At 50.3% G+C, this 24,578-nt stretch overlaps 9 protein-coding genes across 9 annotated transcripts; 5 read left to right on the top strand and 4 right to left on the bottom strand.

The window, feature by feature from the left end:
- Positions 1–2,598: 2,598 nt before the first annotated feature.
- J3458_019918 (uncharacterized protein) lies at positions 2,599–2,913 on the bottom strand (the record flags this gene model as incomplete). Its single annotated transcript, XM_066121762.1, has 1 exon — positions 2,599–2,913. The coding sequence occupies one exon, from the start codon at positions 2,911–2,913 to the stop codon at positions 2,599–2,601; it is 315 nt and encodes a 104-aa protein (XP_065973379.1).
- Positions 2,914–3,932: 1,019 nt separating this feature from the next.
- J3458_019917 (uncharacterized protein) lies at positions 3,933–6,834 on the top strand. The gene is made up of 3 exons (XM_007814355.2): positions 3,933–4,930; positions 5,003–5,192; positions 5,246–6,834. The coding sequence occupies exons 1-3, from the start codon at positions 4,698–4,700 to the stop codon at positions 6,353–6,355; spliced, it is 1,533 nt and encodes a 510-aa protein (XP_007812546.2). The 5' UTR covers positions 3,933–4,697; the 3' UTR covers positions 6,356–6,834.
- Positions 6,835–7,017: 183 nt separating this feature from the next.
- Positions 7,018–12,529, bottom strand: J3458_019916 (uncharacterized protein). The gene is made up of 2 exons (XM_007814354.2): positions 7,901–12,529; positions 7,018–7,845 (listed from the first exon to the last, which is right to left on the bottom strand). Exons 1-2 carry the CDS (start codon positions 11,852–11,854, stop codon positions 7,747–7,749), a joined length of 4,053 nt encoding a protein of 1,350 aa, XP_007812545.2. The 5' UTR covers positions 11,855–12,529; the 3' UTR covers positions 7,018–7,746.
- A 1,743-nt stretch (positions 12,530–14,272) lies between these two features.
- Positions 14,273–16,381, bottom strand: MAS1_2 (Mitochondrial-processing peptidase subunit beta). Its single transcript, XM_007814353.2, has 5 exons — positions 16,202–16,381; positions 16,001–16,126; positions 15,859–15,936; positions 15,111–15,796; positions 14,273–15,048 (listed from the first exon to the last, which is right to left on the bottom strand). The coding sequence occupies exons 1-5, from the start codon at positions 16,346–16,348 to the stop codon at positions 14,661–14,663; spliced, it is 1,425 nt and encodes a 474-aa protein (XP_007812544.1). The 5' UTR covers positions 16,349–16,381; the 3' UTR covers positions 14,273–14,660.
- A 962-nt stretch (positions 16,382–17,343) lies between these two features.
- J3458_019914 (uncharacterized protein) lies at positions 17,344–17,697 on the top strand (the record flags this gene model as incomplete). The annotated part of the gene is made up of 1 exon (XM_066121761.1): positions 17,344–17,697. One exon carries the CDS (start codon positions 17,344–17,346, stop codon positions 17,695–17,697), a length of 354 nt encoding a protein of 117 aa, XP_065973378.1.
- A 230-nt stretch (positions 17,698–17,927) lies between these two features.
- J3458_019913 (uncharacterized protein) lies at positions 17,928–18,886 on the top strand (the record flags this gene model as incomplete). The annotated part of the gene is made up of 4 exons (XM_066121760.1): positions 17,928–18,008; positions 18,061–18,274; positions 18,387–18,634; positions 18,692–18,886. 4 exons carry the CDS (start codon positions 17,928–17,930, stop codon positions 18,884–18,886), a joined length of 738 nt encoding a protein of 245 aa, XP_065973377.1.
- Positions 18,887–19,063: 177 nt separating this feature from the next.
- On the top strand, positions 19,064–19,295 carry J3458_019912 (uncharacterized protein; the record flags this gene model as incomplete). The annotated part of the gene is made up of 2 exons (XM_066121759.1): positions 19,064–19,067; positions 19,096–19,295. 2 exons carry the CDS (start codon positions 19,064–19,066, stop codon positions 19,293–19,295), a joined length of 204 nt encoding a protein of 67 aa, XP_065973376.1.
- Positions 19,296–20,337: 1,042 nt separating this feature from the next.
- IMD1_2 (inosine-5'-monophosphate dehydrogenase) lies at positions 20,338–22,960 on the top strand. Its single transcript, XM_007814351.2, has 3 exons — positions 20,338–21,070; positions 21,281–22,226; positions 22,287–22,960. The coding sequence occupies exons 1-3, from the start codon at positions 20,590–20,592 to the stop codon at positions 22,477–22,479; spliced, it is 1,620 nt and encodes a 539-aa protein (XP_007812542.1). The 5' UTR covers positions 20,338–20,589; the 3' UTR covers positions 22,480–22,960.
- Positions 22,961–23,527: 567 nt separating this feature from the next.
- NAT4_2 (N alpha-acetyl-transferase) lies at positions 23,528–24,383 on the bottom strand (the record flags this gene model as incomplete). Its single annotated transcript, XM_007814350.1, has 3 exons — positions 23,528–23,792; positions 23,866–24,180; positions 24,262–24,383. The coding sequence occupies 3 exons, from the start codon at positions 24,381–24,383 to the stop codon at positions 23,528–23,530; spliced, it is 702 nt and encodes a 233-aa protein (XP_007812541.1).
- Positions 24,384–24,578: the final 195 nt, after the last annotated feature.

The following is a 24,578-nucleotide window of genomic DNA, read 5'->3' as shown; positions in this document are numbered from 1 at the left end:
ACTAACCACGCAAATAATATAATATTATAGTTTTTTTTTTTAAATAAGTTAATAATAGTTATAGTTTATTTTTATCTTAAAGGGGACTTATAAGACGTATAAGAGATCACGTGCGAGACGGGGCTAAAACGGGTTCGCTGTTACCCTAGAATAAAATACGACGCAAGTGGCACCTTAGCGCACTTAAAGGGATATAAGCGCAGTTCTGGTGCCTTGTATAATCGTGGTCCGGCGGTAACCTGAACCAAGGGATGCATGTCGCATGAGACGCTCTGTACGTCCGCAAACCAAGGCACCAGATACGTGATGAGTGGAAGCCCGAAGGGGTCGACGTAATAAATGGCAGCGGCATGCGCGCCAACTGTCTCTGAGAGAGAAGCATTGGGATGTGTGTCCCCATGACACGGCTGTGTCTAAGCGCCAGCCGATACGTAGTAGTTATCGCCCCGTCTTTTTGGTATTTGGGTTCCGCCGGGTCGCACGTAAATGAAATAGCACACTGGTTGCACTAAACAAGTCGAGTCACATGGGCTCTAGCGACAGACAATGCGAGTGGGCTTGGCCATCTGGTTGTTGTCCTGCAATCTGGGCTTCACGTCTGAAGCGGGTGGTGTGAGCAGGCAAAGCATGTCGTCACTGGCTCATTGCTTGTAGCCAAAGAAAGCGCCTCAACCACCCGTTGAACAGCACTGTTTCTCCGGTGTTATCCAATCCTCTGAATCGAAGCCGATAGATATGAGCTCTGCTAATATTCCGACCAAGGCAGACAGAGGAACGTCATTCCATGCAGATATGAGCCCACCGTCATCGGGAATACTAACAGAAGCCGGGAACCACTATCATGTTGCTACAAAAGGTGGAGCAGAGCATTGCGCAATATGGCACTTGACAGACCGATGGTCGACTTGTTGCCAACGCATTATACCTCTGTAACATGTCGGCAAGTGTGTGGCGCCTTGTCGACGATGCCAGGGAGCTCTGCAGGCCAGGAACGGCTTGGTGGGCACCAAAAGATGGTCGGTCGGTACTTGAGTGGATGCCAAGGTGGTTGACTGAAGCGCCAGTGCTGTGGGATTCCATAATTGGCCACCGCGGCAACATACATGGCTGCATGAGAAAATACTATGAGAAGACCTAATGCATCAGTGGGAGTGGTTTGAGTGGGTACGACCACCATCTCGTGTTTGCAGGTGTGGATATGACGTTCCCGCTGCAGCATGACCCGTGACAAGTTTGATGAGCATCAACGTCGGGCGACGCACGTCTTCAGCCGTCCAACTGAGGTGCTGTCCTACCACGAATGAGGCGGCAAACGGGAGGACTCATTAATGCTTTACGGTCCCTCCTGACAACCGTTTCAACACGAGGGGAAGCCAAGTGATACTAGTGCTGAATGGCGGCCTCGTTGGCATTTCCCCTGGATCGCGTAATCGTAAAAATTTCTTTCCTTTTTTGACGGTCCTAATAGAACTTAAATGGATGATCCACAAGGGACAGCCGGGTTAAATTCGATGGGCCATTTCTGCGGCTTGTTGCCAGGACGTGGAGTCAGGGGTCCCTGCACGCTAGATTGTAAGGGCAGATGGCCTTGACAAAAAAATACCGGCAAGATGGTCCTTCGTACGCAGAAGTATCTTGTATGGAACACAAGGTGCCGTTGGCTGTTGTGAGCCTGGCTGAGAACCGAGGAGCGCTACTCTGTTTTCAAAAGACGTGTTGCTAATGCCCCGGCAGCGAAAGATTTGTGCCTTGGCAAAGGAGTGTAATGAAGTTACGTAGGTTTGACGAGTGGCTCCAACAAAGCAATTCATTGAATCAGCGTTTTGGCACAGCATGGCGGTCAGCGCCAAATCTCCGGGCAGAGTGGTTCAGTTGGGCAAAAGCCATCTCGAGGCCGTTCGCCCTTGACCCGGCTTGGTGTTTCATGGCAAGGGGGGTTGTGTGTGAATGTTGCAACGTTGGTGAGAAGGGTCGATGTCTGGAACCGGCAGCTGATCCTTAGGCCTGTTGTACGGCGTATTGAATGGCCAGAGGCGCTGTTAGAATGGCGCTGTTGTGATACGGAGTAGATTGAAAGCTCCGCTCTGCTCTGTTCTGCTCTGGGCTACAGGAGTGGTTCGGCTCAGAGGCTCAGAGGCCTAGAACCCTGGTGTCGGTCAACCTGATATCCAAGACTATTCATGATGGTGGCGGACATATTTTTTTTTTTGCTTCGTCGGCGGCCTAGAAGAAACGCCGTGTTGCGATGTTGCGTCTTGTCCTCACGGTAAGTCAGCGCATCCGGCCCAAGTTCGATATGTGAAGAGAAAATGTAACCACTTGCGAGATGGGCATCCATTTTTGGCTGGTGACTGTTCCATCGCTTTCTCAGAAACGCCAATTGCCTGGTTGTCGACTGGTGGTGCAGCATTTTTGACCACCTGAACTGGGAACTGGTGGTCTAGCGCAGGTGCGTCGATGGACCCGCAATTCCGTCCCACTTCGCTTAAAGCACGGGGCGGGCACAGGGACCTGACACCCTGACAGCCTAATAACACGATGGCAAGGTACAGAGCCCTTCGCCATGCACGATACTAATACATGCCTAGGTACATTGTACTAACTAATACTAGGCACTTTGCACACCGGCCGCGGGTACACTCCGTTCGGACCAAAGTCAAGCTCAAGATTCTGGGCTACTGAAGCTTGGCACTTGAGCTTTGTTGGAAGGGATGGACCTGATGGGCCTGATGGGGCCAATGCACCTGGCACGTCGAACGAGAGAGAGCAAATGGACTGATGAGCGAGCAGTTGGACGGGGAACCCTGAGTTGACCATGTAAAAGAGAAATTTGGCACCAAAAACAACATTACACATGCTCAAACGGGCGGGGGTTCCAAGGTCCAATTCAAGGGCAGGCAAGAGCATCCGCATGCCGACACGACGCAGCACTCGAGGCTATTTCGTACGCCAGGAACGAGACGAGAAGCAATTCAACTGCAGTACGGTAAGGAACACTCCGTACTCGGTACTCCCGTGCCATTATTGTGCTCCGTACGGAGTAGCTGGAATGGAAAAAAAAGGGGGGGGAGGGGGTTGAGAGCCTGCAGTTCAAAAACGTGCGCCGTGCGTCCACTACAGGCACTCTGCAGACAATGTCAGTGTCAGTGTCCTTGCGGAGCATGCGTGCGCCTGTTCGGATACGGAAGCCCTTTGTGCAGCCGGTATTATTAGTACTCCATCCTCCGGGAAGCAGTGTTTGCTTGATTGACATGGCTTGCCTTGCCTCGCCCTAGTTTAGCCAAAGGCTGACCAAGATGAGCCGCTGGAGTTGCAACAGAAATTTGGTGCACACCCCGACGCTTGTAATAGGATGACATGTTGTCGATTCGCATTGTGAGAATGGCATCAAGTCCATCAGGCACGTATTGGCTAATTACCAGGGACTGCCAGGTTCATTGCTACGTCCGTTGTTGAACGTATAGGAGCAAGGCCTTCCTACTCCGTACTCCGTATTGTATTGTATACAATAGTTATATTGCGAGTGGGGAGGAGCCGAAATCAGGTACTCAAACGTATTTGCATCGTCGGCCGCAATGCCCGGCGACAGAAGGTTGCAAGCGCTGGAGATGGCAGAAATGGATTGCTGGAAGTCCAATACGTCGTAAGCCGCAGGGCACAGTGAATTGCTTTGCTTGAGAATCGGTACTCCGTACGGAGTAATGAAGCGCGAATCCCTTGATGATAAGCCAGCCGGCTCTGGGGTGAAGCAACGCCCATGGCCCGTGTCTGACCGCCTTATCACTGTCACTCCGTATTCTGGGCTCCTTGCAAATGGAAATATATCTGCCCATGGTTACCGAGTTAGCCCTGGTCGGGTGGATTGGATGTGCATTGGACTGGCTGTCTGAGCGGATGGTGAGTGGCGGATGGCGACGAATGGCGGATGGATGGTTGAATGAAGCTGATCAGCCATGGGCCGCCATGGGCCAACCATGATCCCAAATCAAGCGTCACGCCAATATCAGTGTGGTTCGCCCCTCGATCATCGCCCCCCGAACTGCTTGAACAGAGGCTTGACTGGGGCCTCTTGTCATTTCGCCTTTGTATCAAATCCTCAAGTCGAACGTCGACGCCACTGGATGTGCATGAACGGGCAGGCAGGCACCCAAGGCGGTAAATATTTGAACAATGAAGCACTGACAATAAATACGACTAGATTGGTAGAGTGTACGTTGTACTGGTGCCTCGAATGACCGCTGGGAAACCTTTGCAAGTATGTGTCGTTTGTGTCGGTGCTCTGGAGGAGCTCTTGAGATGTTGCGCCCGGGAAGCATCGGTTCCACTTGTTTCTTTTTTATTGTTCTCACCCTCGCCGTGCACTGAGCAAAACCAGGACCCCCTTCAACCCACCTTTTCGCGTCTCTCACGTTAACTCAGCCCTCTCGGCACTCTTTTGCGCACGCCCCCTTCCCTTCACGGTTGACTCCTCGATCTCCGTTGACCTGACTTTCTCGACCAAATAAGTACCCCAACCTGTCCTTCGTCCGACATTTGCCCTTTTTCTTTCTCTTTCTCCTACCACATCTCAGCTTGTACTCCATCAACTGTTGTACTCCAAAAGCCGCTTTCTGGATCCATTTTCCTTTTATACCATCTCGTCTTTGTTGTGATACCCACCCATTTGAGATACCCCCTTTTTTTTTTAATCATCCAGAATGGCCGAGGAACAGAAGCCCGTTGTCGAGCTCCCCAAGGAGGAGACCGCTCCCGCCACTGCTATTGAAGCCTCCGAGGCTGCTCCCGCTGCTGCTGTCGAGGATAAGCCCGCCGAAGAAGCTAAGCCTGCGGAAGAGACGGCGGTCAAGACAGAAGACAAGCCCGCTGAGGAGGTTAAGCCTGTTGAGGAAGGATACCTGGGACACAAGGCCCAGGGTGCTAGCTTCCCGAAGTAAGTTGCAGAGTTCGCCTGAAGCTCTATATGAGTCAGCTTAGGCAGACAGCCCGTTCTAACATGGTTTAGAAACCTCATTCCAAGCAAGGAGTTTTTCTTCTTTGGTTCTGACTCTTTCGAGCCCAAGGCCCTTTCTTCCTATTTGAAGGGTGAGAAGAACATCGAGCACGCCCGCCACAACATTTCATGGGCTTCCCACACCGGTAAAGGTCTCTTGTTCATTGGTGATAAGAAGGCTCCAACCAACGTCATCAACTTGGTATGTGGTTTAGTCAAACGATGAGACGCGGCGAATTCTAACCCGAGGACCAGGCCGACACCACTGAACCTGAAACTGATGGCTCCAACAAATTCCACCTCACTCACAAGGGTAATAAGCACAGCTTCAAAGCTGTCACTACGGCCGAGCGTGACAATTGGGTTGCTCAACTCAAAGCCAAGATCGCCGAGGCTAAGGAGCTAGCTGCTTCTGTCACCGCATCCGAGGCTTACAAGAACTCGCTTGAGAGCTTTCAGCTCAAGGCCGCTGCTCCCAAGGAGGAAAAGCCTGAAGAAGGAGCCAAGACAGAGGAAGCTGCCAAGCCCGAAGAAGCTTCCCCCGCTGAGGGCGAGGCTGCTGCCGCCACCGAGGCTAAGCCTGCGGAGGAGCCCAAGCGTCGCTCTGCAAGCCGCAAGCGCGCTTCCATCTTTGGATTTGGGAAGAAGGAATTGACAAAGGAGAAGAAGGAGGAGTCTAAGGCTGAGGAGGCTGTTGCCCCTGAGGCTGCTGAGACCGCCGCTGAGGCCGATGCTCCTAAGACGGAGGAACCGCCAGTTGAGGGCGAGGCCGCTGCTGCTGTCGAGGAGAAGCCAACTATTTCCAAACGCAACAGCATCTTTGGCAACGTATTCGGCAAGAAAGAGAAGAAGACCGCCGACAAGCCCGCCGAGGGTGCTGCTCATGAGGACGGCGAGGCCACCGCTGATACCGCCGCTCCAGTGATTCCTCCTGTGGCATCTAACGCTCCTCTTTTCCAAGAGTCTAACGCTGCTGTTGAAAGCACAGAGGCTGCCGCTACCAACGGTGCCGAGACTGCCAAGAAGGATATCAAGGAGAAGCGCAAGTCTTCTCTTCCTTTCAATTTTGGCAAGCGTGAGAAGTCTCCTTCGCCTGTCGAGGGTGAGGAGAAGGCTGAGAAGAGCGGCATGAGTGCTTTCTCCAAGCTCCGCGCCACTATCAAGGGCAAGTCCGGTGCTAAGACTGAGGAGAAGCCTGCCGAGGAGGCGGTCAAGGAGGAGGTCGCTACTGCTGAGGCTGCGGCTACGACTGAAGAGCCCGCCGCCGCTGCCGCTGCTGAGCCCGCCAAGGCTGCTGAGACCGAAGCGGAGAGTAAACCTGAGAATGTCGCTACTGCCACCCCCGCTGTCACTGCTGCCGCCTAGAGGGCACGCGAACGTGATGGTTATGACTTGAAGAAACCTTGAAGGAAATGACCAAAAAGACTTTTCTCTTATGAAAGGGTGGGAATGGAAGGTTTCCGCATTTCTTCACAAGATACCAAAGATACCCTGTCAAGACTGCTTTCGTTGATACCACTTTCCATATTGTTTGTTTTATTGTCTATGGACAAATCTGACGATGGTTTCGTCCAAAAAAAGGAGAAAAACATGACTTTTAAGGCTCTAACTCAGTAGTATACTGCATTCGCTGTTTCGTTCGATACCCGGAGAGGAGAGATGGTAATAACTAATAATACAACTGTTGCATGTTGATTTGTGTATACTTCAGTCCTGATGCCCGAGTGAATCGGTCTCGCATTTAAAGTACCAAGGTTGATGCCTGCGGTCATTGCCTTACCACAATAATCCAGGTATTCACGATCAGTCGGTGCCTATAAACATCTGTCAAGACTAAACAAAACCTCTTTTAGGTTTACATTCTAGCCTTGCAACATGGTCGTGATTGTATTATGTAGATTCACGTCAAATATTTAGTACTGGAGCGCTCCTTGGGACTCTTTCTACTCGTAGCTGGTAACTTACACAATTTGCAAGCACACTTGCTATATCTGTATCCGAGCAATCAACACCCCCAGCTTGAATGGCTACGTACATGAACATCACAAATGTGGCTAGGTGCTTAGGGTCAAATGGGGGATATATTCAGTTCGTCAAACGATGCATGCATATGTATGTTGTCGTCCGTGAAATCGTATGCTTTTTGAACCGTCATTTCCCAAAAATCTCAAAAAAATTAACGCCAAAATCATGTTCGCCAACAATGCAAGCCTGCCCGTGTATATGCAATGGCCCGATCTCTCATCCATGTCCTTTATTCTATGTACTTGCCGTCGTGGCGAATATTGCCAGGTCCCTGAATCAAAAGGAAACCCCAGCAAGAAACTCATGGAACCCGGTTTTAAGGTATGGTGGGAAGCTAATAAAAATGACAGAAATGTTGACTGCTTCGTTTGCCTTGGCCCATATGAATTTGCAGCGATGCCTCTCTAAAACCACATGGTCTAGATCGTGTTCATCGCTCTTATTCCCGTTGTTGATTGTCCGCTGAACATCTCGATGCTACTTTCGAGAAGTCGAAGGAAAGCAAATGTTATCCAGCAGTTTACTTGAAATAGGCCGAAATCCAGTCAAAAAAAAAAAAAAACATTCCAGGTCTAAATAATGCTTCGTAACAAGCCGGCAGCAATAGGAGAGTGGCAAAGTTCTGATATGCCGTGTTTTGTCGCTGGTTGGACCATGTATGAAACAGGATGAACCCACGGCTTCTCACTTTCTGCCACATCCATAAGCTGGCTTGCATATTCTGGCTCTAGTTATGCATCGCTGAACGAAAGATTCTTGTACTTGCTGACGAGCTCCTCGATCTTCGGGAGAAGCTCCGGGATGCGGAAAGGCTTAGATATAACGTCATCCTTTCCTTATTAGCATAAACAATAAAGCCCGTCTTGAATTTTGATCGTAACTCACAATGCCCGCGGCTTTAGCGCTCTCAATTTGCTCAGGTCGTGCATACGCCGTAACCGCTATGATTGGAATATGCGTAACGATGGTGCCTTCTCTCTCTAATTCACGAATCTTCCTTGCACACGTCATTCCATCCATTACCGGCATTTCCAAATCCATAAGAATTACAGAAATGTCGACTCCGTCTTGTTCTTGTCCGGCCCAGAACCTGGACTTCTGGAGAGTCTGCAGGGCCTCAAAGCCATGATTTGCGACAAACGTATTATTTCCACAATGTCGCAATTGTCGTTGCAAGACTTTTTGATTTACGATATTGTCTTCGACAATAAGAACGTCAAAAGGGGTTCGGTTTCCCGAGGCGGAACTGCTTCGGGGGAGAGATCGATCGTTGACCTTTGGCGCAGTCTCTGGAACTGGTAAAAGTGAAGCAGGAGGAGGAACAATAGCCTTGCGTCCAATTTTGAATGGCGAGATGCGATCGTGCTTAGCGGGAGGATCGACACATTTTCGACATTGAATGTAGAAGTTGAACTTGCTGCCCACGCCTGCCTTTGACGAGACGCCGATCTGACCCCCTTGCATCTCGGTCAGTATCCTAGAAATGAAGAGTCCAAGTCCAGATCCACCATATTGAACGTGAGTTCGTGGTGACGCTTGCTGGAACCGCTGGAACAAGAGTTTCATTTCCTCTTCCGCCAAGCCTGGCCCAGTATCTTCCACAGAGCAGTGTATATGGATCACGTCGCCTGTACCCCATTCTGCTTTGTTTGTGATATCCATATTTGGAGCTCGTTGATTGTTAATTCGGCTGAAGTACGATACTCCAGTACTGGTGACCTCTGATATATCTCTAGATGCGCGAATATTTACAATTATACTGCGACGCTCACGGCCTTGTGTAAATTTAATTGCATTAGTCATGAGATTAATCAAGACCTGGTTTAATCTTGAAGGATCCAGTTTTGCCCACGTAACATCATGGCGTTCGAAGCTCTCATCAACATTGAATTCGAACTCGATGTCATGAGCGACCAATTCAGGCTCAAACATTTTCAGTGTTGACTGTACAAGTTTGATGGGTTGCACGTCCGCAGGAGCAACGGCCAGCAAGTTGGAATCCAGCTTCGAAAGGGTCAAAATGTCATCCACTATGCGCTTCTGATGACTCGCACAGAGATTGATGGTGTTGGCCGCATCTAAGCAGCCCTCTAGCAAATTTTCCAGCTCATTCTTGTCTTTATGTACCGTAAAAGCAGAAATGTTATTTGCAATTTGATCGGCACATTGGAGAATAGCCGACAATGGATTCCGCATTTCGTGACTCGTAATATCGATGAAGTTTTCTTGTTGTCTCTTCAGCTCCACGGCCTCTTCTCTCCGCTCGTTCTGAACCTTTTCTGCCCATTTCTGTGACGAGATGTCCGTAATACAGCCAAAAATAGACTTTAACGCTCCATCTGGTGTCTTCTCCGGGAAAGCACTCATCAATACCCATGTGTCGATTGTGTTGCAGCCACTTTGCTGTGAGCATTTAAATCGAAACTCGAGGGAAATGGTCACTTTTTCCTTAACTAGTTGAGACCATGCGGCTTCTAGAGCAGGTCTGTCTTCGTCTCGAACACTATTCATCCAACCGCTCTCGGCATCTTGCAAGCGGGTGTGCCTAGAGATCTGCCACCACATGTCGTTGCAATAGTTGATGGAGCCAACGGCATCAGCAATAAACATACCAACTGGGGCGAACTCAGCCATACGAGTGAATCGATACTCGCTTTCGTTTGCCTCTTGCGTTCTTTGAATCAACTGCATAGAAAGTTCTTGCCGGTCGATAGCTGCAAGGCGTGCTGCGCGTTGCCCTCGTTTAATTTCTTCCTCAAACAATACAACTGACGCCATGGATGTTGCGAGCTGTCTAGAGAGAAGATCCACAAAAAGTTTGTAGTCTTCGTCGTATGGCCGCCTAGGATTTGTTCCCATAACAATAAACCCGGCGATGGCCTCTTTTGTAGTGGTAGGTACAACAGGTAAGACAACAACTGTTGAGCATGGATCAGGAAAACCCCGGCATTGAAGCCCTTCGAGCAGATGTTTCGGCAGATTTCCTGCTCCTTCGGAAAGAACGACCGGCGCACCGCCCATCACCATACATTGGCGCATATAGGGGGCAAAGCCTTCATCAGATGATTTGAGATCCAAGGATGGTGGTGCAGCCACATGTCCATCAGGAACACCGGGGGACCCTTCTAATGCGAGTTGCGACGGCGGTAACAGACTGCCCGAGTGAAGCGAAGATACCTCGCTCTCATATTCCTCTCGCACCGAGTAGATGATGCTAAACGGTATGTCGAACTCATTATACTCTAAGCCGACCTGCACCTGGGGCCAAAACCCTGTCACAGTTGTGGCTGTGGCTACCCTTTCACCCATCTCGCGGAGCGTGAGCATGCGTCTCTCGTTGATTGTCCGACGTGTGTTTTCGAAACAAGGGTTATACAACCCAACCACTTCACCATCATTGCCAATTAGCGGCACTATTGCCCAGGAAAAGAACGTTTCCTCGAGGAAGCCATCACGCTTAATGAACAACCGATTATCGTGTTTCATTGTCGATTGCCCGGACTTCCAAGCATTATCAAAGATTGGTTCAATTTCCTCCCAGATTTCAGACCATCCATCGGCATAATTCATTCCCATCAAATCCGGGTGCTTCTTCCCGGCCAAGGATATGTAGGCTTCATTGTATATTATCACCATATCCGACCCCCAGTACATGGCTGCAGGGTGTGGGCTAGCCATGATCAGACTAGACATGGTTCTAAGACCAGGTGGCCAGCAAGTCATGGGCCCGAGGGCAGTGGAGGCCCAATCTCGTGTTTTCGCAAATTTGATATGATCGGGAAGATTGTCATGCAGCGGTATCACAGTCCAGTCAAAGGACGGCTTGGTCGGTTGCACTTGTTGCAGAACCTGATTTGTGAATTCATCCGGATGATTCAAGGGTGCTGCGGCGTCATCTAGTTTTGTTTGGATAGCATCCATGAGTTGTTCATCTCCTTGAGCACCAGGAACAGCATCACCGAAGTAGTCTGGAGGGCCAACAGGGTCAACAGAGCCAACCTCAGGCGTGACAGGCATAGGTTGGGAGACAGCAGAAGGGCTCGTCAGAATGGGGACGGAATCGTTGGAAATCGTTGCGGCGGAACTCGGCTTAACAGTTGAGTGGCCAGCACGAGTGATATTCCCGCTGACGAAGCGAAATCGTTGGCGAATGGTGACATAAGTCCAATTAATACCGCCGTAAACGTGGAATATAGACGCTGGTTCCTGACTGGCTCGGCTGCTGGGTAACGATGTCGCCCAGGATGCAAAACACTCAAAATTGACCATGTCCATGGTTTCAGTAGGTTCCATACCAACAAGTTCAGCTACATCTCGCGATGAACATAGTGAGGCGTTGCCGTATAAAATATGTAGAGAGGGCTGGCTAGGAGGAGCGTTTGTTGGGGTTAGCATGTCAATAAGAAATGTTGGCCTGCTATCTTGTTCTACTAGTTCAATGGCCCCGATGCTTTGGATAAGCTGCAAGGTTGGTGATGGAATTCGAAGTTCTGGGCTCAAAGCAGGGGCCGACATGTCGACTGACGAGCCTAGACTAGGTGGCGTACTGCCAGACATGGCCGATGTCACCTGTTTAACATTCGCCTGAGGTAGCTTCACGGTTGTGACGGCGCTCGATGGCTCTTCCCTAGTTCTCGAAAGCATACTGGCACTAACATCAGGTGATGAGCCCGTCGGCCGTCCCAGTCGCCTTGACGGGGTATGTGAGAAGAAGAGGGGAGAAAATGGGCCGTCACGATTTGTCGTAGGCACAGCAGGACAAGAGGCGGCGGGAGGGATTTCAAACCGCCTAGGAGGTGAGGCGTCAGTCCGAGGCTTTTTGAAAGATGCGGGTTCCATTGCGGCGTCTTGCTCTTGGGAATGAAAAGAGTGACGCTTTCCCTTAGAGTCTGGCCGTAAATGCTCAGCACCAGACAATGGATTGACGGAGCTTCGAGATTGGTAGCCTAGCCGTGAAGCTGTTGTTGTATTGAATCTATGGAGGCTGACCGGTGGCGCAGAGCGGCCTTGACGTTCAGCAGGCCGTCCCCATGATCTGGGGGTTCTTGATGAGTGCCGCCTTGGATGATCTAGGTGGCTTTAACGAACCTCGGGAGCAGATGAAGCGAGCTGAGAGGCTCCCAAAACGGGCGGATTGTCAGTGAAGCGCGAGTCTCTCACTGAAGTGTCGCATGGAGACGATGGATGAGTGTCAGAGGCAGAGTCGAGTGAAGATGGAGAAACTGCGCCTGGGCGGGATACGGAAGAGTTTTCCCTCTCCTGCATCAAGGCGTTGGGGGTACTTCCGACAAGGGCAACCGAGTGGGAATTCAGTAAGCACTTGGTAAAGAGCCAGAGTGTGCGAGCAGAAATACAAGACAAGACAACAACTGGCAAGGTAAAAGTAGATGGGTGTAGATGTGGTCGACGACGACCCAGGGACCGCCGTAGGGGCTGCGAGGATAGGTGGATATCGAGCCTGTGTGGCTTGCAGGGCCTGGGCCTGGGCCTTTGCTCGACTTTGGTGAAGATGCAGAATCTGGGCTGCTGCGTAGCTTGGTGATGAAGATCGAGATTCGAGAAGAGTGGATTCGGATCAGATGGGGTGGATAATGACAAGGGAACCGCAACGGGTTAGCGTAGCTTGGAGCTTGACAGGGCAACCAAACCGACGCACCGTGGAGGAAATATACACTCGTGACTCGAGTCAGAAGCTTTCACATGGAACCGGAGTGTCGATGAGACAGGTAAATTAGGCATGAGACATAGACCAAGAAGAAGATTGGTGTGAGGTGTGAGGTGGACGAGTGACAAGTGTAACTACTAATCACCAACACCTACACAAAGCATGGATGAGATTCAAACAATTGCCGAGTAGGGGCAGGGTGTCAATAGCCAGCTGCGGATGGCGCGGTGTACTCGATAATGGCCTTCCGAACCCTTTTGGGCCTGATAATCGGCAAAATTGCATTTTGTTGGTATCGATGAGAAGGATAATGCAGAGGAGGAAAAATGTGGTGTCAGACTACAAAGCAAGATCAAAGAGCAAGAGCAAGAACGAAGACAGCAACCCCCTCAATTCCGGACCTTGTGTGCCCAGGTGGCTGTCTGTTACGAGTCCGGTGAGGTGGGACAGGAGATGACTACCAGACCTTAGATACTAGGTACTTAAGTACCTACCTACCTAGGTACCTACCTACCTACCTAGGTAGGTAGTGACCGTGGGTGCAGAACGGCGTAATTAATAAGAGTGGAAAAAGATGGCGCCTACGTTATCATGTATGTCTAGTGGTTTAACCGAAACAATTTGGTTCTTGAACTGAGACCGTGAGACGCCAGAGCTCGGCTCTCATCTGCGGAGGTGGTGACTCAAGCTTGATATAGGCCTCACATGAAGGCCGTCGAATCCAACAGCCTCAATCAAGCCCGTCTCGATGCTTCGAATTCAGCAGCTCGGCCAACATTTCCAATTCGGGCCCGGCTGCAATGCTCAACTCCATAGTCAAGACCCTGATGCCAACGAGCAAGTTGCCCTAGGTATAGGTAAAGCGGAGAGAACTAGAGCCTGTAATTTATTCCCTCCCGGGGCCGCCTGTAGCGGGTTTTTGCTGTTAGATTTCAGTCCGCTGAAGCTGCTGCAGACGAGCCCGCTGAAGCTGTTGAATTTAAGCCCGTTAAAGCCGCTAAATTCAAGGCTGCTTACGACGAGCTTTACTAACAGCTAAAGCCCGGAGGTTCGTGATGTTACACACGTGAGTGGCGTAAGCCACATTTTGACGTTAAGTAAATTACGGAGTACCGAAGAATATTTTTCCTTGAACCAATTAAATCCTGAGGGACGCTCCCATTGATATCAGAGGCAAAGCGGGAAGCTGCAGCCAGGCCCGAGCTTGCTTGCCAACGTGCCGTTCAATCACTCTACGTCGGCCACCACTTAGTCCCGCTTTGCCTAATAATGTGACGTTGGCGTTCGCTATATGATCGGGGTAGTTGGACGGAAGCAACACTCGCGGGGAGTTTTGGAATAGATAGCCTCGTCTGCACAGACTTGGTTCATCTCGCTACGTGAGGTATTGATTTCACGTTCTTCCTTGAGTATTCCCACTCCATCCTTTTGAATGTGCGGAGGTGCGTTTGCTGTACCGAAGCAGGATGTGACCCGTTAAGAGTGCTTATATTCAAGTATACTTAATTTTATTATAAAATAACATGATAATAAAAGTATTACATATACAAGAGGTTACTTCACCCTTATCACGTCATAAGCATACTTGCAGGGTATTTTGTTACTGAAAGGTAGGGTCTGGTGCAGGATTGACTTTTGCCACACATAAACATGATTGCCATGTAAATCAGTAAATATCAGCTACATACAGAGATCTGAAAATACATCCACAGCGATCAAAATTGCTCCGACTGCGGCCTTTGCGCAGCTTTCTGAAGAGCAGGGAGGATTCGGGAGTGAAGCAAGGTGAAACTAGTTGCACTACTAGAACATGTTTACAAGACAAATAAAACACCGGATTTTAGTATCCCCGATTCTGACAACTACTGTATGTGAACAAGGAGATAACTTTATGGTACACTAGGCCTTTGGTGAAAACGGTAACTCTTACACTCTATACCCGAGTCTCGCTTTTGCCATCCCTGCCGGCCCGACGCTGCCTTAAAACTTTGGCTTCATAGTGTTCCGTAGTCTCTGGTAGTCAAACAATGCTTCAATGTTACCAACGGCGCTGATGGCAATATCCTTGTCCCACAGCTTGCGGTTGGCAAAGTCCATGACCTCCTTCTCCGTGATGGCATCGATTCTGCGCTCAATCTCTCCGGGCATCATGCGGCGGCCAGTGGTGATGAGCTGGCGGCCAATGTCCTCGGCAACGGCGGTGGTGCCGTCGAGAGACAGGAGTATGGAGGCCTTAAGCTGGGCCTTGGCACGCTCAACCTCAGCTTCGCCGACGTCAGTGCAAAGGCGCATCCACTCACGCATGGCGAAGTGGACGAGATCGTCGAGGCGAGTGATGTTGTCAGTAGTTAGATAGATACCCCACAGACTAAACCACTCTTGTTAGCGACAATTCTGCCCGACTCTGCTTGAAGGGGCGCTCAATCATACCCAGTATCACTGTAGCTGGTGGAGAAGCTCATGAAGCTGTTAGCCAGCTCGTGTCGGTGGACGAGGCCACTGAGCTTGCTGCCCTGGTGGGGAGCGTTACCCATGGCCTTGTCATAATTGCCGACAATAGCCTGGGTGACCAGAGCAGTGAAGTAGTCGTCAGAGCTCCAGCTAACACCCTCAACAGCCAAGGCGACGTTGGCAGTGCCCATGGTGTCATCACGGACACGAACATCGGATCCAATGAAGTCCGCCTTCTGCTTAGCAAGGAGGTAGGCCTGGGTCTCGGGGCTCTTGGTGGGGAGGCCGGCGAAGTGCTTCTCAGCCAACTCAACGAGCTGCTCATGGGGAATGCCACCAGCACCAACGAGGACCATACGGTCGGCGGTGTAGTTGTTCTTGATGTAGCTGGTGAGCTCGGTTCGGGTGATGTCGCGGATGTTCTGGCGAGGGCCAAGGATGGTGCGGCCCAGTGGCTGGTGCTGGAAAGCAGTGGCGTGCAGGTGGTCGAAGACGACCTCTTCAACTTGCTTCTCAACTTCCTCGGACTCACGCAGGATGACATCACGCTCGCGCTCGATGGCAGACTCCTCGAGCTTTGAGTTCTGCAGAATATCGGACAGGATGTCGACGCACTGGGGAACATCGGAGTTGAAGGCCTTGGCAAAGTAGACGGTATTCTCACGCTGTTGGTCGTGTTAGTTGTCCGGCATTCCGGCGTTCCCCTGGAGAGTTTGCATCCACGTACAGAAGTGTAGGCGTTGAGGTGGCCGCCCATATTCTCAATCTCAAGCTCCAACTGCTGCTGCGATCGCTTGGCAGTGCCCTGGATACACGGTTAATATCTTTGACTACCGATTGCGCCCCGGTGGTGATTGTTGCTATTGTACCTTGAAAGCTAGATGCTCGAGGAAGTGCGCGGTGCCGTTGTTCTCGTCAGTCTCGGCGCGGGAACCGGCGTCAATCCAGACACCAACGGTCGAAGTTTGGGCCCATGGCGAGTGCTCAGTAGCGACCTAGTATTCCCGTGTCAGTAGTAAGGCAATGCAAGGTATATCGCGGCCAATTGAGCCCGGGTGAATGGTACGCACGGTCAGGCCGTTCTTGAGTGTTGTCGTTTGAGTTTTGCCTATGCTGGAAGGAGTCGCGAAGCCGCGACGAAGGGAACCGGCGGCCGACAGACCAGCACGGCTTCGCAGGCCCTGCGAAAGGTTCAAAGCTAGTCTGCGAGACGCCATGGGGGAGGATTAGGTGGCTCGGATATGGATTGAGTTGTTTGATGAAATCTTTCAATCTCGCTCGGCTAGAAGCTTTCCTGAGATGATTTGTGGTGGCCTGAAGCACCAGGCGTCCATTTGCCATTCCGACCAGCTCCGAGGCTTAGCCCCCATGGTCAAGCAGAGGAAATGGGGCCAATCAAACCGCTGCATTAGTAACCTAACAATAAGTGTTCTATTCCCTTCCGACCAGGGCCATGTTTCGTAAGCATGTGTTGAAGGTATCCTTATTAGTAGCTATGCTTATGATTGCATTAGATCTTGGCCACAGCTGACGATATTATGGAAGCACACATAAAGACCCAAATCCTTTGACCATGCGACGTAAGGCTTGTGCAATGGGCCAATGCAGCGGTGGATTCCTTCAGCACAGTGTCCCAATAACCTACAGAACATGCCAAAATAGCGTCTTGACGGCATTTACAGCCTACACCAGAATATATTTGCATCTGAATAAGTATACACTAACATATCGTATAATGTTTGAGTAAATCGTACAATAGCCAGGTACCTGCTCTGGTTGACTCGATCTGCACCCCACCGTGGCCAGCATTGGCCCTGGCCCCTGAGCATTTGCCGGCGGGGAAATCCATCAATTGGTCGTCACCACTTGGAGGACTCTACTCACACATTGATTGTGTCGTACCGTACAGAAAACGACAGGACACTGAAGGTTGTATGTTGTATACAAACATACATGCAAGTTGTTGGAAACTCTTTAATTCCTCTAGCCCAGCGACAATTATGAAAGCACTGGTTCAAAGTGATCCCTCCTTGGCCAAGTCACCATCGTCCAGGACAGCACAGTCGTGGTCACATCGGGACTCGAAATATCCAACCGCCGAGAGGAAGAAGAATAGGATGTTGCGCTTTGGATTTCTGTAGACAGCAGACGCTGGAGTGAGACACGTCTGAACAGGCTGGGCCATGGTGCTGAACCGCCTGTGCTCAGCAAAATGCCAGAGTCGTCGTCATTCCTGTATCGCCGGGGTTCATTTTCGCTTCAAGAATCTGCGGATTTCACTCTTAAATTTCGACGAGCAAGTGACAAACTGTGGAAACGGGTACGTGAAGAGGAGGGGTTGAATGACGGTATCATTATTCTATCGACATCTCACGCCTTGCCATCCGACGACTCAAGGCCATGTATCCCGGACTTGGACACGGAATGGAACGTCTCATCTCACATCAGTCAGTCCCCAGGCACGCGATTATGGTCACTTAGTTGTTCCTTGCCTGCCTCTGTAGGGAAGAACTCGACATTTAGAGATATTACCATCGGGCCGCCGTGGGGCTCATTTATGAGGTAGGCAATTTCCATTTACGAGGCAGAACAAAGTCGAACCGTATACTGGGAAGGGCTCAGAACCCGTAGAATTACAACTGTATATTGATGCTGTCGACGTTGCTAATACGATGTAGATGGTTTGCTCTCGTACGTCACAGGGCAGCTTGGCTGGGCCCTCGGCAAGGCGGATCTCGTTTCTTCCCAGATCAGGACGCAATTCTGGGTTGTTTTCTAAGCCATAATGGCAATACCATGGCAATACTTGCCGTGAGTGGCGTAGGCAACGTAACAACGACTATTCGGGATAATGGCCACGGTGTGGTCGCTGTTCACGTATGCAGGGACCCGTTTTCGTTATCTTTAGCATTAGGATTAATGGTTGCAGGCCAGAAACGATTCTGCGCCGTCAGAAACAACTGTGGTTCTGATCTCGGAAGGGATCGATTTCGACCATGCGGTTGCTTCCGTCATGTACCATGCAAGAACAATGGTATCAGAGACAGATGCCGTGTCACAAAACCGTACCAATAGTCGACCAAAGTGGGATGCAAAAGCTATAACTGGGTGGGAGCAGGAATGGCAGGATGGTTTAGAATGCTGTACGTTATCCCCGTTGTATAGAATGCGTCCTCCCACGCGCGGTAGAAGAGCTTGCTAGGAACAAGATACAAATCACGAATCTCATTATCGATGACAACTGGCAGTCTCTAGACCGTACTGGAAGTGATCAATCACAGTGTGGATGGTCCGAGTTTGAAGCAGACCGCAAGGCTTTTCCCAGCGGTCTGAGAAGTGTGGTAGCACAAATTCGAAACTTGCACCCAGCTCTTCAGAATATCACCGTATGGCATGCCTTGCTGGGATACTGGGGCGGCATCTCACCCGATGGGCTTATTGCGAAGACTTACAACATAATCAAGGTAACCCAAGAGGGTGAAAACAGTCATCCCTTGACCGTTGTGAGTAAACCGGATGTATTGCGATTATACAACGACTTTTACAGATTCTTCGCTTAGTCGGGGATTGATGGCGTCAAAGCTGATGCACAAGTCATGATCGACCTATTGAAAGATGCACCGGATCGTCGAGATCTAATATCTACCTATCTCGATGCCTGGTCCAAGGCCTCAAAACAACATTTTGGTGGCAAAACCATATCATGCATGTCCCAATTTCCATACTCTCTTCCGCTCTCAACTACCCCGAAGTAGAGAAGAGTTTTTCGTCAGGAATTTAGATGATTTCTTCCCAGATGTTCCACGGTCACATCCTTGGCATATCTGGGCCAACGCACACAATGCCATCGTCACTCAGTTTCTGAACGCAGTTCCGAATTGGGACATGTTCCAAACTTTGCAGACCTACTCGGAGTTCCATGCAGCAGCACGATGTGTAAGTGGCAGTCCAATTTATATCACAGATATTCCCGGCGTGCACAATATGCATCTGATCAAGCAAATGACTGTTGCTACGCCACTTGGTCAGACGGTTATTCTTAGATCGAGCGTCCTGGGTAAATCAATATGTGCTTATGCTGGATATGAGGACGATTTGCTTCTGAAAATTGGCAGCTACAATGGTAAGTCTCAAGATCTGTACAAACTGCCCACTGTGCGCTGATGATGAACAGGGGCGTCCCAGACGGGCACTGGTATTCTTGGCCTTTTCAATGTTTCAACAAGGCACCTCACCCAAGTCATCCTTCTAGAGCTCTTTATCGGAGTGTTTCAAGGAGGAAAATACGCCGTTCGATCACATACAACAGGGCAAACTTCGACGCCGATGTCAATTGGTGCCCCAGACTCAGTAATTGCTGCATCGATAAATGAGGCAGGATATGGAATTTTATGCGCTTTCCCGGTGGCACAATTCGAGAGTGATTGATATGACAATGGATACGCTGGTGCCGTTGGCTTGGTTGGTAAGATGACAGGATGTGCTGCAATCACATGCAGCAGTGTAGCTCAACGGGATTCCGGCAGAGTCATCGTGACCTGCAACCTTAAAGCGTTGGGTACTCTAGGCGAGTTAAAGCACGGCAGTTTCGGGGTAAATCGCATATGCTGACATGGCTGGGTAGGTCTGTACATTTCTACGCTTCCGCATTTGAACATTGAAGACGACTTCATGGTAGCAATAGAGGACCAGCCTGTTCGGTTCGAAACGGTGAGTAGAAGGAAAGACGATGAGCGAATTTTTGAAATTGATGTTGAAAGAGCTTGGGAAGAGATGGCGGTGAGCACTTATGCAGCGAGGTGAAGTGCAGATCAAAGTGAGCTTCCAGCCTTGATTTGGGAAATGGGGCACTTGAGTGGCATCGATAAATGAATACTGGAGTGTCACGGAGAGTTCTGTGCGACGTCCAACTTCATGCAAGGTGCAAGCTTTGCAAAATAATGCATGGTAGATTATACAGTCTGGGGATACTTGCCTAACAAGAAGTATATATACACTAATAAAGCATTGACTGTAGTATGGTATAGGATGGAGTACGGTAACCATGTACCTGAGCCTCCCACTTGGTCGCAGCTAAGAAACACAGGGGTCGTGCGTGTGGTTGAAGTCGAGTGTGACATCAGGAAGGAGCATCCCACCTGCTAGCAACTGCCCCGCTTCAGAAAAAAAAAAAGGTTCTGGCGCATCCTCCATGCACGCACCAAACGTCGGGTTCAGTGTGTTTAGCCACCTGGGAAAGCTCCGCTCCTGCAGGGTCCATACACCAAAAAGTAAAAGAAAAAAAAATTTCGGCCCACCTCATCTCTCCCTCTTTAGCCTTCTTCTTTCCTACGGGAAGAAGCGCCGTATCAACCTCAACCAGTCGATTCAGTAGATCCTCGCCAGTTCTTCTACTTCGACTCTACGTCTTCGACCTCGTTCTTTTCTTGCCCCCAGCCATTTGTGTGTTGTATTCGCAATGGCTACTCTCAACGCCTTCGGCGCTGGCAAGGTGCTTGACCACACCACCGCCCTGGATGTGCTCAAGGAATACAAGACTGCCGATGGCCTCGATATCCACGAGCTCATGGATACTACCAAGCACGGCGGTCTTACCTACAATGACTTCCTGCTGATGCCTGGCTACATTGGCTTCCCTGCCTCCGAGGTAACACTCGACTCTGCCATCACCAAGCGCATCACTCTCAAGACTCCCTTCGTGTCTTCTCCCATGGACACTGTCACGGAGCACGAGATGGCTATCCACATGGCTCTCCAGGGAGGTCTGGGTGTCATTCACCACAACTGCTCTCCCGATGCTCAGGCCGATATGGTCCGTAAGGTGAAACGATATGAAAATGGCTTCATCCTGGACCCTGTTGTCATCGACCGCAATACCACTGTTGGCGAGGCAAAGGCCCTCAAAGAGAGGTGGGGATTCGGTGGCTTCCCTGTCACTGGTAAGTTGATAATATACATTCTACCGCTTGCTTGTGACCCAATACGCCATTACACTGCAACATGATTATTACCCAATCAATTATAACTTTCGTTCCACCGCAAAGACTTCACGTCATGGGGAGAAAAATACTATGACCACTGCACACATTTTGTAACCCGTCATGATGAACCATGTTTTGGGGGCTAGTGGCTAACATCATTGGACACAGAGGACGGCAAGCTTGGCTCCAAGCTCCTTGGTATCGTTACCAACCGAGACCTTCAGTTCGAGGACGAAAATGATGCTACCGTCGCTAGCGTCATGGTGACTGACCTGGTGACTGCCCCCCACGGCGTCACTCTGGTCGAGGCCAACAAGATTCTGGCCAAGTCGAAGAAGGGCAAGCTGCCCATCGTTGACAAGGACTTCAACCTTGTCTCCATGATTTCCCGATCCGATTTGACCAAGAATCAGCACTTCCCTTTGGCATCTAAGCTGCCCGACAGCAAGCAGCTTCTTTGCGCCGCTGCTATTGGTACTCGCCCTGAGGACAAGATCCGCTTGCAGAAGCTTGTCGATGCCGGTCTTGACGTTGTCATTCTGGACAGCTCTCAGGGCAACAGCATGTATCAGATTGAAATGATCAAGTGGTGCAAGAAGGAGTTCCCTGGCCTCGATGTCATTGGCGGCAACGTTGTTACTCGCGAGCAGGCTGCCTCTCTCATTGCTGCTGGTGTTGATGGCCTCCGAATTGGTATGGGCAGTGGCTCTGCCTGCATTACCCAGGAGGTCATGGCAGTCGGTCGACCTCAGGCCGCGGCCGTCTACTCCGTCAGCAGCTTTGCTGCCCGCTTCGGCGTCCCTTGCATTGCTGATGGCGGTGTCCAGAACGTTGGACATATCGTCAAGGGCCTTGCCCTTGGTGCTTCGACTGTGATGATGGGAGGTCTCTTGGCTGGTACCACTGAGTCTCCCGGTACCTCGTTTGTCTCTCGCGAGGGTAAGCTTGTCAAGGCTTACCGCGGCATGGGCAGCATCGATGCTATGCAGGACAAGAAGGCTGGCGGCGGCGGTAAGGACAGCCAGAAGAGCAACGCTGGTACTGCCCGATACTTCTCCGAGGGCGACAGCGTTCTGGTTGCCCAGGGCGTTTCGGGATCCGTTGCTCACAGAGGGTTTGTTGCCACACTCGCCCCCTTTCCCTATTAGAACATATTAACTGACTTCTCAAATAGTTCTATCAACAAATTTGTTCCGTATCTGGCTGCCGGTCTCAAGCATTCGATGCAGGATTGCGGCATGAGGAGCTTAGCAGAGCTCCACGAGGGTGCTGCCAACGGCACTGTCCGCTTCGAGCTCCGCACTTCCAGTGCGCAGTTGGAGGGTAATGTGAACATGGAGGCGTATGAAAAGAAGCTTTATGCTTGAATGGATATGAAATCTAAGAGACATGATTATTGAATGGTGATGGGACGGGAAAAGGAAAGAAGTCAACTGGGTGTCGAATTTCGCTTCAAATGATTTATGGGAGTTTTTTTTTTCTGGATATGGAGTAGCATTGGTAGAACCTGGCAGGAGGCTAATTTATTAATGGTTCTCTTGTCGGATATGATTTCTCGGGACCAGCATAAATGTCAATAATTTTTTGATTCCCCCTAAATCTGATGCTGTACTACTGTGACGAGTCATGTCATATGGCTCTGGATGATTGATACAGAAAGTTATGCTTAGATTTAGGGAAACTGAGCGCAGCTAGCAAAGAGCGCAGGGTATTCGAATACATGTGTAAAATAACCAAGACGAACGCATTCCAAGCAACAAGAAAGAACAATTACAAGTCAGTATGAGTCAGCCAACTCACGGTACTAATAATGATGTCAATGAGTGTAATTTGCAACTGCGATTGCCGTGTGTAAAAAGTATGTATCAACATCACAGCGAGTAGAACGGCGCGGTTTTCTTCTTGCAGCTCTTTATCGTCATTATTACATTACGATTTAGTCGAAACTTGGTCCAATGGTCTCGTCGAGCCGGTTGTTCTTTCAGTCACGTATTGTGGAGCACGGCCAAGTCAGCCTAACCAGCCGAGCATTGGAAGGTGAGCACCTCATGTGGTTTCAAGTTTCCTGCATTGGATGCGGAAGCTGCCGAGACGGCAGGTGCTGGAATACAGCCCTGCGAACGTGGGTTCCTTATTTTATTCGTTGCAGCAGACCGAGTTTTGCACAATACTCCATGTGTGCGCCTTGCTTTCCTGTCCTCGGCACCTCAATTAGCAGCAGTTTCCAAATGACTCCCAAGTTTTGCCAGTCGTTCATGAGGTTGTCGCATCTGTCGTCGAGTCGTGACTGATACATTGACAAGATGCAGTTAATACATTGCCCTTCTCCTTTTATTGCGACAAACACCATCGGGGCCGCTGCGTGACCAAAATATGCCGCTGAGTACACACTCGATGCAGCAACACCACAATCATTCACCTCATCCCATCACCACCCGCCACAGGCTTCCTCGTCCGCCTCCTCACCCTGCGACTCATAATCACGTAATCCGCCGCGATCAGCTTCCCCCTCAACCTCCTCTCCCTCGGCGAATTCTCATCCACCCCGAACCCAAGCCGTTCGTAAAACCGCCTGGCACGCTTGTTGCTCACAAAGCACGTCAGCATGACCTTGTCAATGCCTTCTGCCCGCTCAGCCACCTCTGTCAAGTATCCCATCAACTGGCTGCCCAAACCCGTTCTATATGATCAAAACAAATTAGCTCACTTCTCGCCATAGAAAAAAATTATTTGTAATCATTTAGCATACATACCCTTTTACTTCATCCGTCAGATGAATCTCATAGCAATACACCACCGCCTCGCCATTCTCCCACGTCGGCATGAGCGACGTGAATCCGCAAATCTCCTCCCCGCGCCGGACCAGAATGTACCGCAGATCAGGGGACCGCATCTCCTCCTTTTTGGCAGACGGGTGCCATCCCTGCCGCGAGAGGCGGTAGTCCCGGCCGCTCGTTTGGTCCACGATGCCAAAGCACCTGTTGACCTGGGCCTCTGTCAGCCGCGCCGCCTGAAGGAGGGATATGGCATATCTGGTTTTAGAGACGGGGTGCGTCCATTCACAAGGTCTGGTAAGAAAAGATAAAAAAAAAAAAAAATCTTAGCTTCGTAGATTCTCATCGTGGTGAACTCGGCTGGATGTAAAATACAGTGATGGCAGATATTCTTTGATAAAAAGGTCGTCTGGCTTGGCGTTGACCTCCTCTACAGGATCGGCAGGTTCGCCAGCATTCTTTGCCGATTTATCGCCGTTAACCCTGGGTCGGGACATATTTCCTTCACAGGAAAATTGAGGAGGGTCCCCCCGGGGAGCTATATTCGGTTCATCAAAGACTCGCATTTGGTTGCAAGAATGCTTGAACTGTGCAGCAAATTGCAATATCCCGTCGAATGCCAATCTACGCGTCCGCCGCGACAGCCGAGGTTCTCCCGTTCCCTCCAAAATCACACCAAGCGCAGCATCAAA

The sequence above is a fragment of the Metarhizium acridum genome (genome assembly GCF_019434415.1).
Source record: "Metarhizium acridum strain ARSEF 324 chromosome Unknown scaffold_568, whole genome shotgun sequence".
NCBI classification, from domain to species: Eukaryota; Fungi; Ascomycota; class Sordariomycetes; order Hypocreales; family Clavicipitaceae; genus Metarhizium; species Metarhizium acridum.
Note: the sequence above shows the minus strand (reverse complement) of the source record. Positions and strands in the feature narration are given on the sequence as shown.

Bases quoted from the DNA above. Each gene is read 5' to 3' on its own strand.
- J3458_019917 (XM_007814355.2), top strand. From the start codon at position 4,698: ATGGCCGAGGAACAGAAGCCCGTTGTCGAGCTCCCCAAGGAGGAGACC. The intron at 4,931-5,002 runs GTAAGTTGCAGA...AACATGGTTTAG, and splicing joins CAGGGTGCTAGCTTCCCGAA to AAACCTCATTCCAAGCAAGG. The intron at 5,193-5,245 runs GTATGTGGTTTA...CCCGAGGACCAG, and splicing joins CAACCAACGTCATCAACTTG to GCCGACACCACTGAACCTGA.
- J3458_019916 (XM_007814354.2), bottom strand. From the start codon at position 11,854: ATGGAACCCGCATCTTTCAAAAAGCCTCGGACTGACGCCTCACCTCCT. The intron at 7,846-7,900 runs GTGAGTTACGAT...TAATAAGGAAAG, and splicing joins GCGCTAAAGCCGCGGGCATT to GATGACGTTATATCTAAGCC.
- MAS1_2 (XM_007814353.2), bottom strand. From the start codon at position 16,348: ATGGCGTCTCGCAGACTAGCTTTGAACCTTTCGCAGGGCCTGCGAAGC. The intron at 16,127-16,201 runs GTGCGTACCATT...CGGGAATACTAG, and splicing joins CACTCAAGAACGGCCTGACC to GTCGCTACTGAGCACTCGCC. The intron at 15,937-16,000 runs GTACAATAGCAA...CCGTGTATCCAG, and splicing joins TCGAGCATCTAGCTTTCAAG to GGCACTGCCAAGCGATCGCA.
- IMD1_2 (XM_007814351.2), top strand. From the start codon at position 20,590: ATGGCTACTCTCAACGCCTTCGGCGCTGGCAAGGTGCTTGACCACACC. The intron at 21,071-21,280 runs GTAAGTTGATAA...CATTGGACACAG, and splicing joins CGGTGGCTTCCCTGTCACTG to AGGACGGCAAGCTTGGCTCC. The intron at 22,227-22,286 runs GTTTGTTGCCAC...CTTCTCAAATAG, and splicing joins GGATCCGTTGCTCACAGAGG to TTCTATCAACAAATTTGTTC.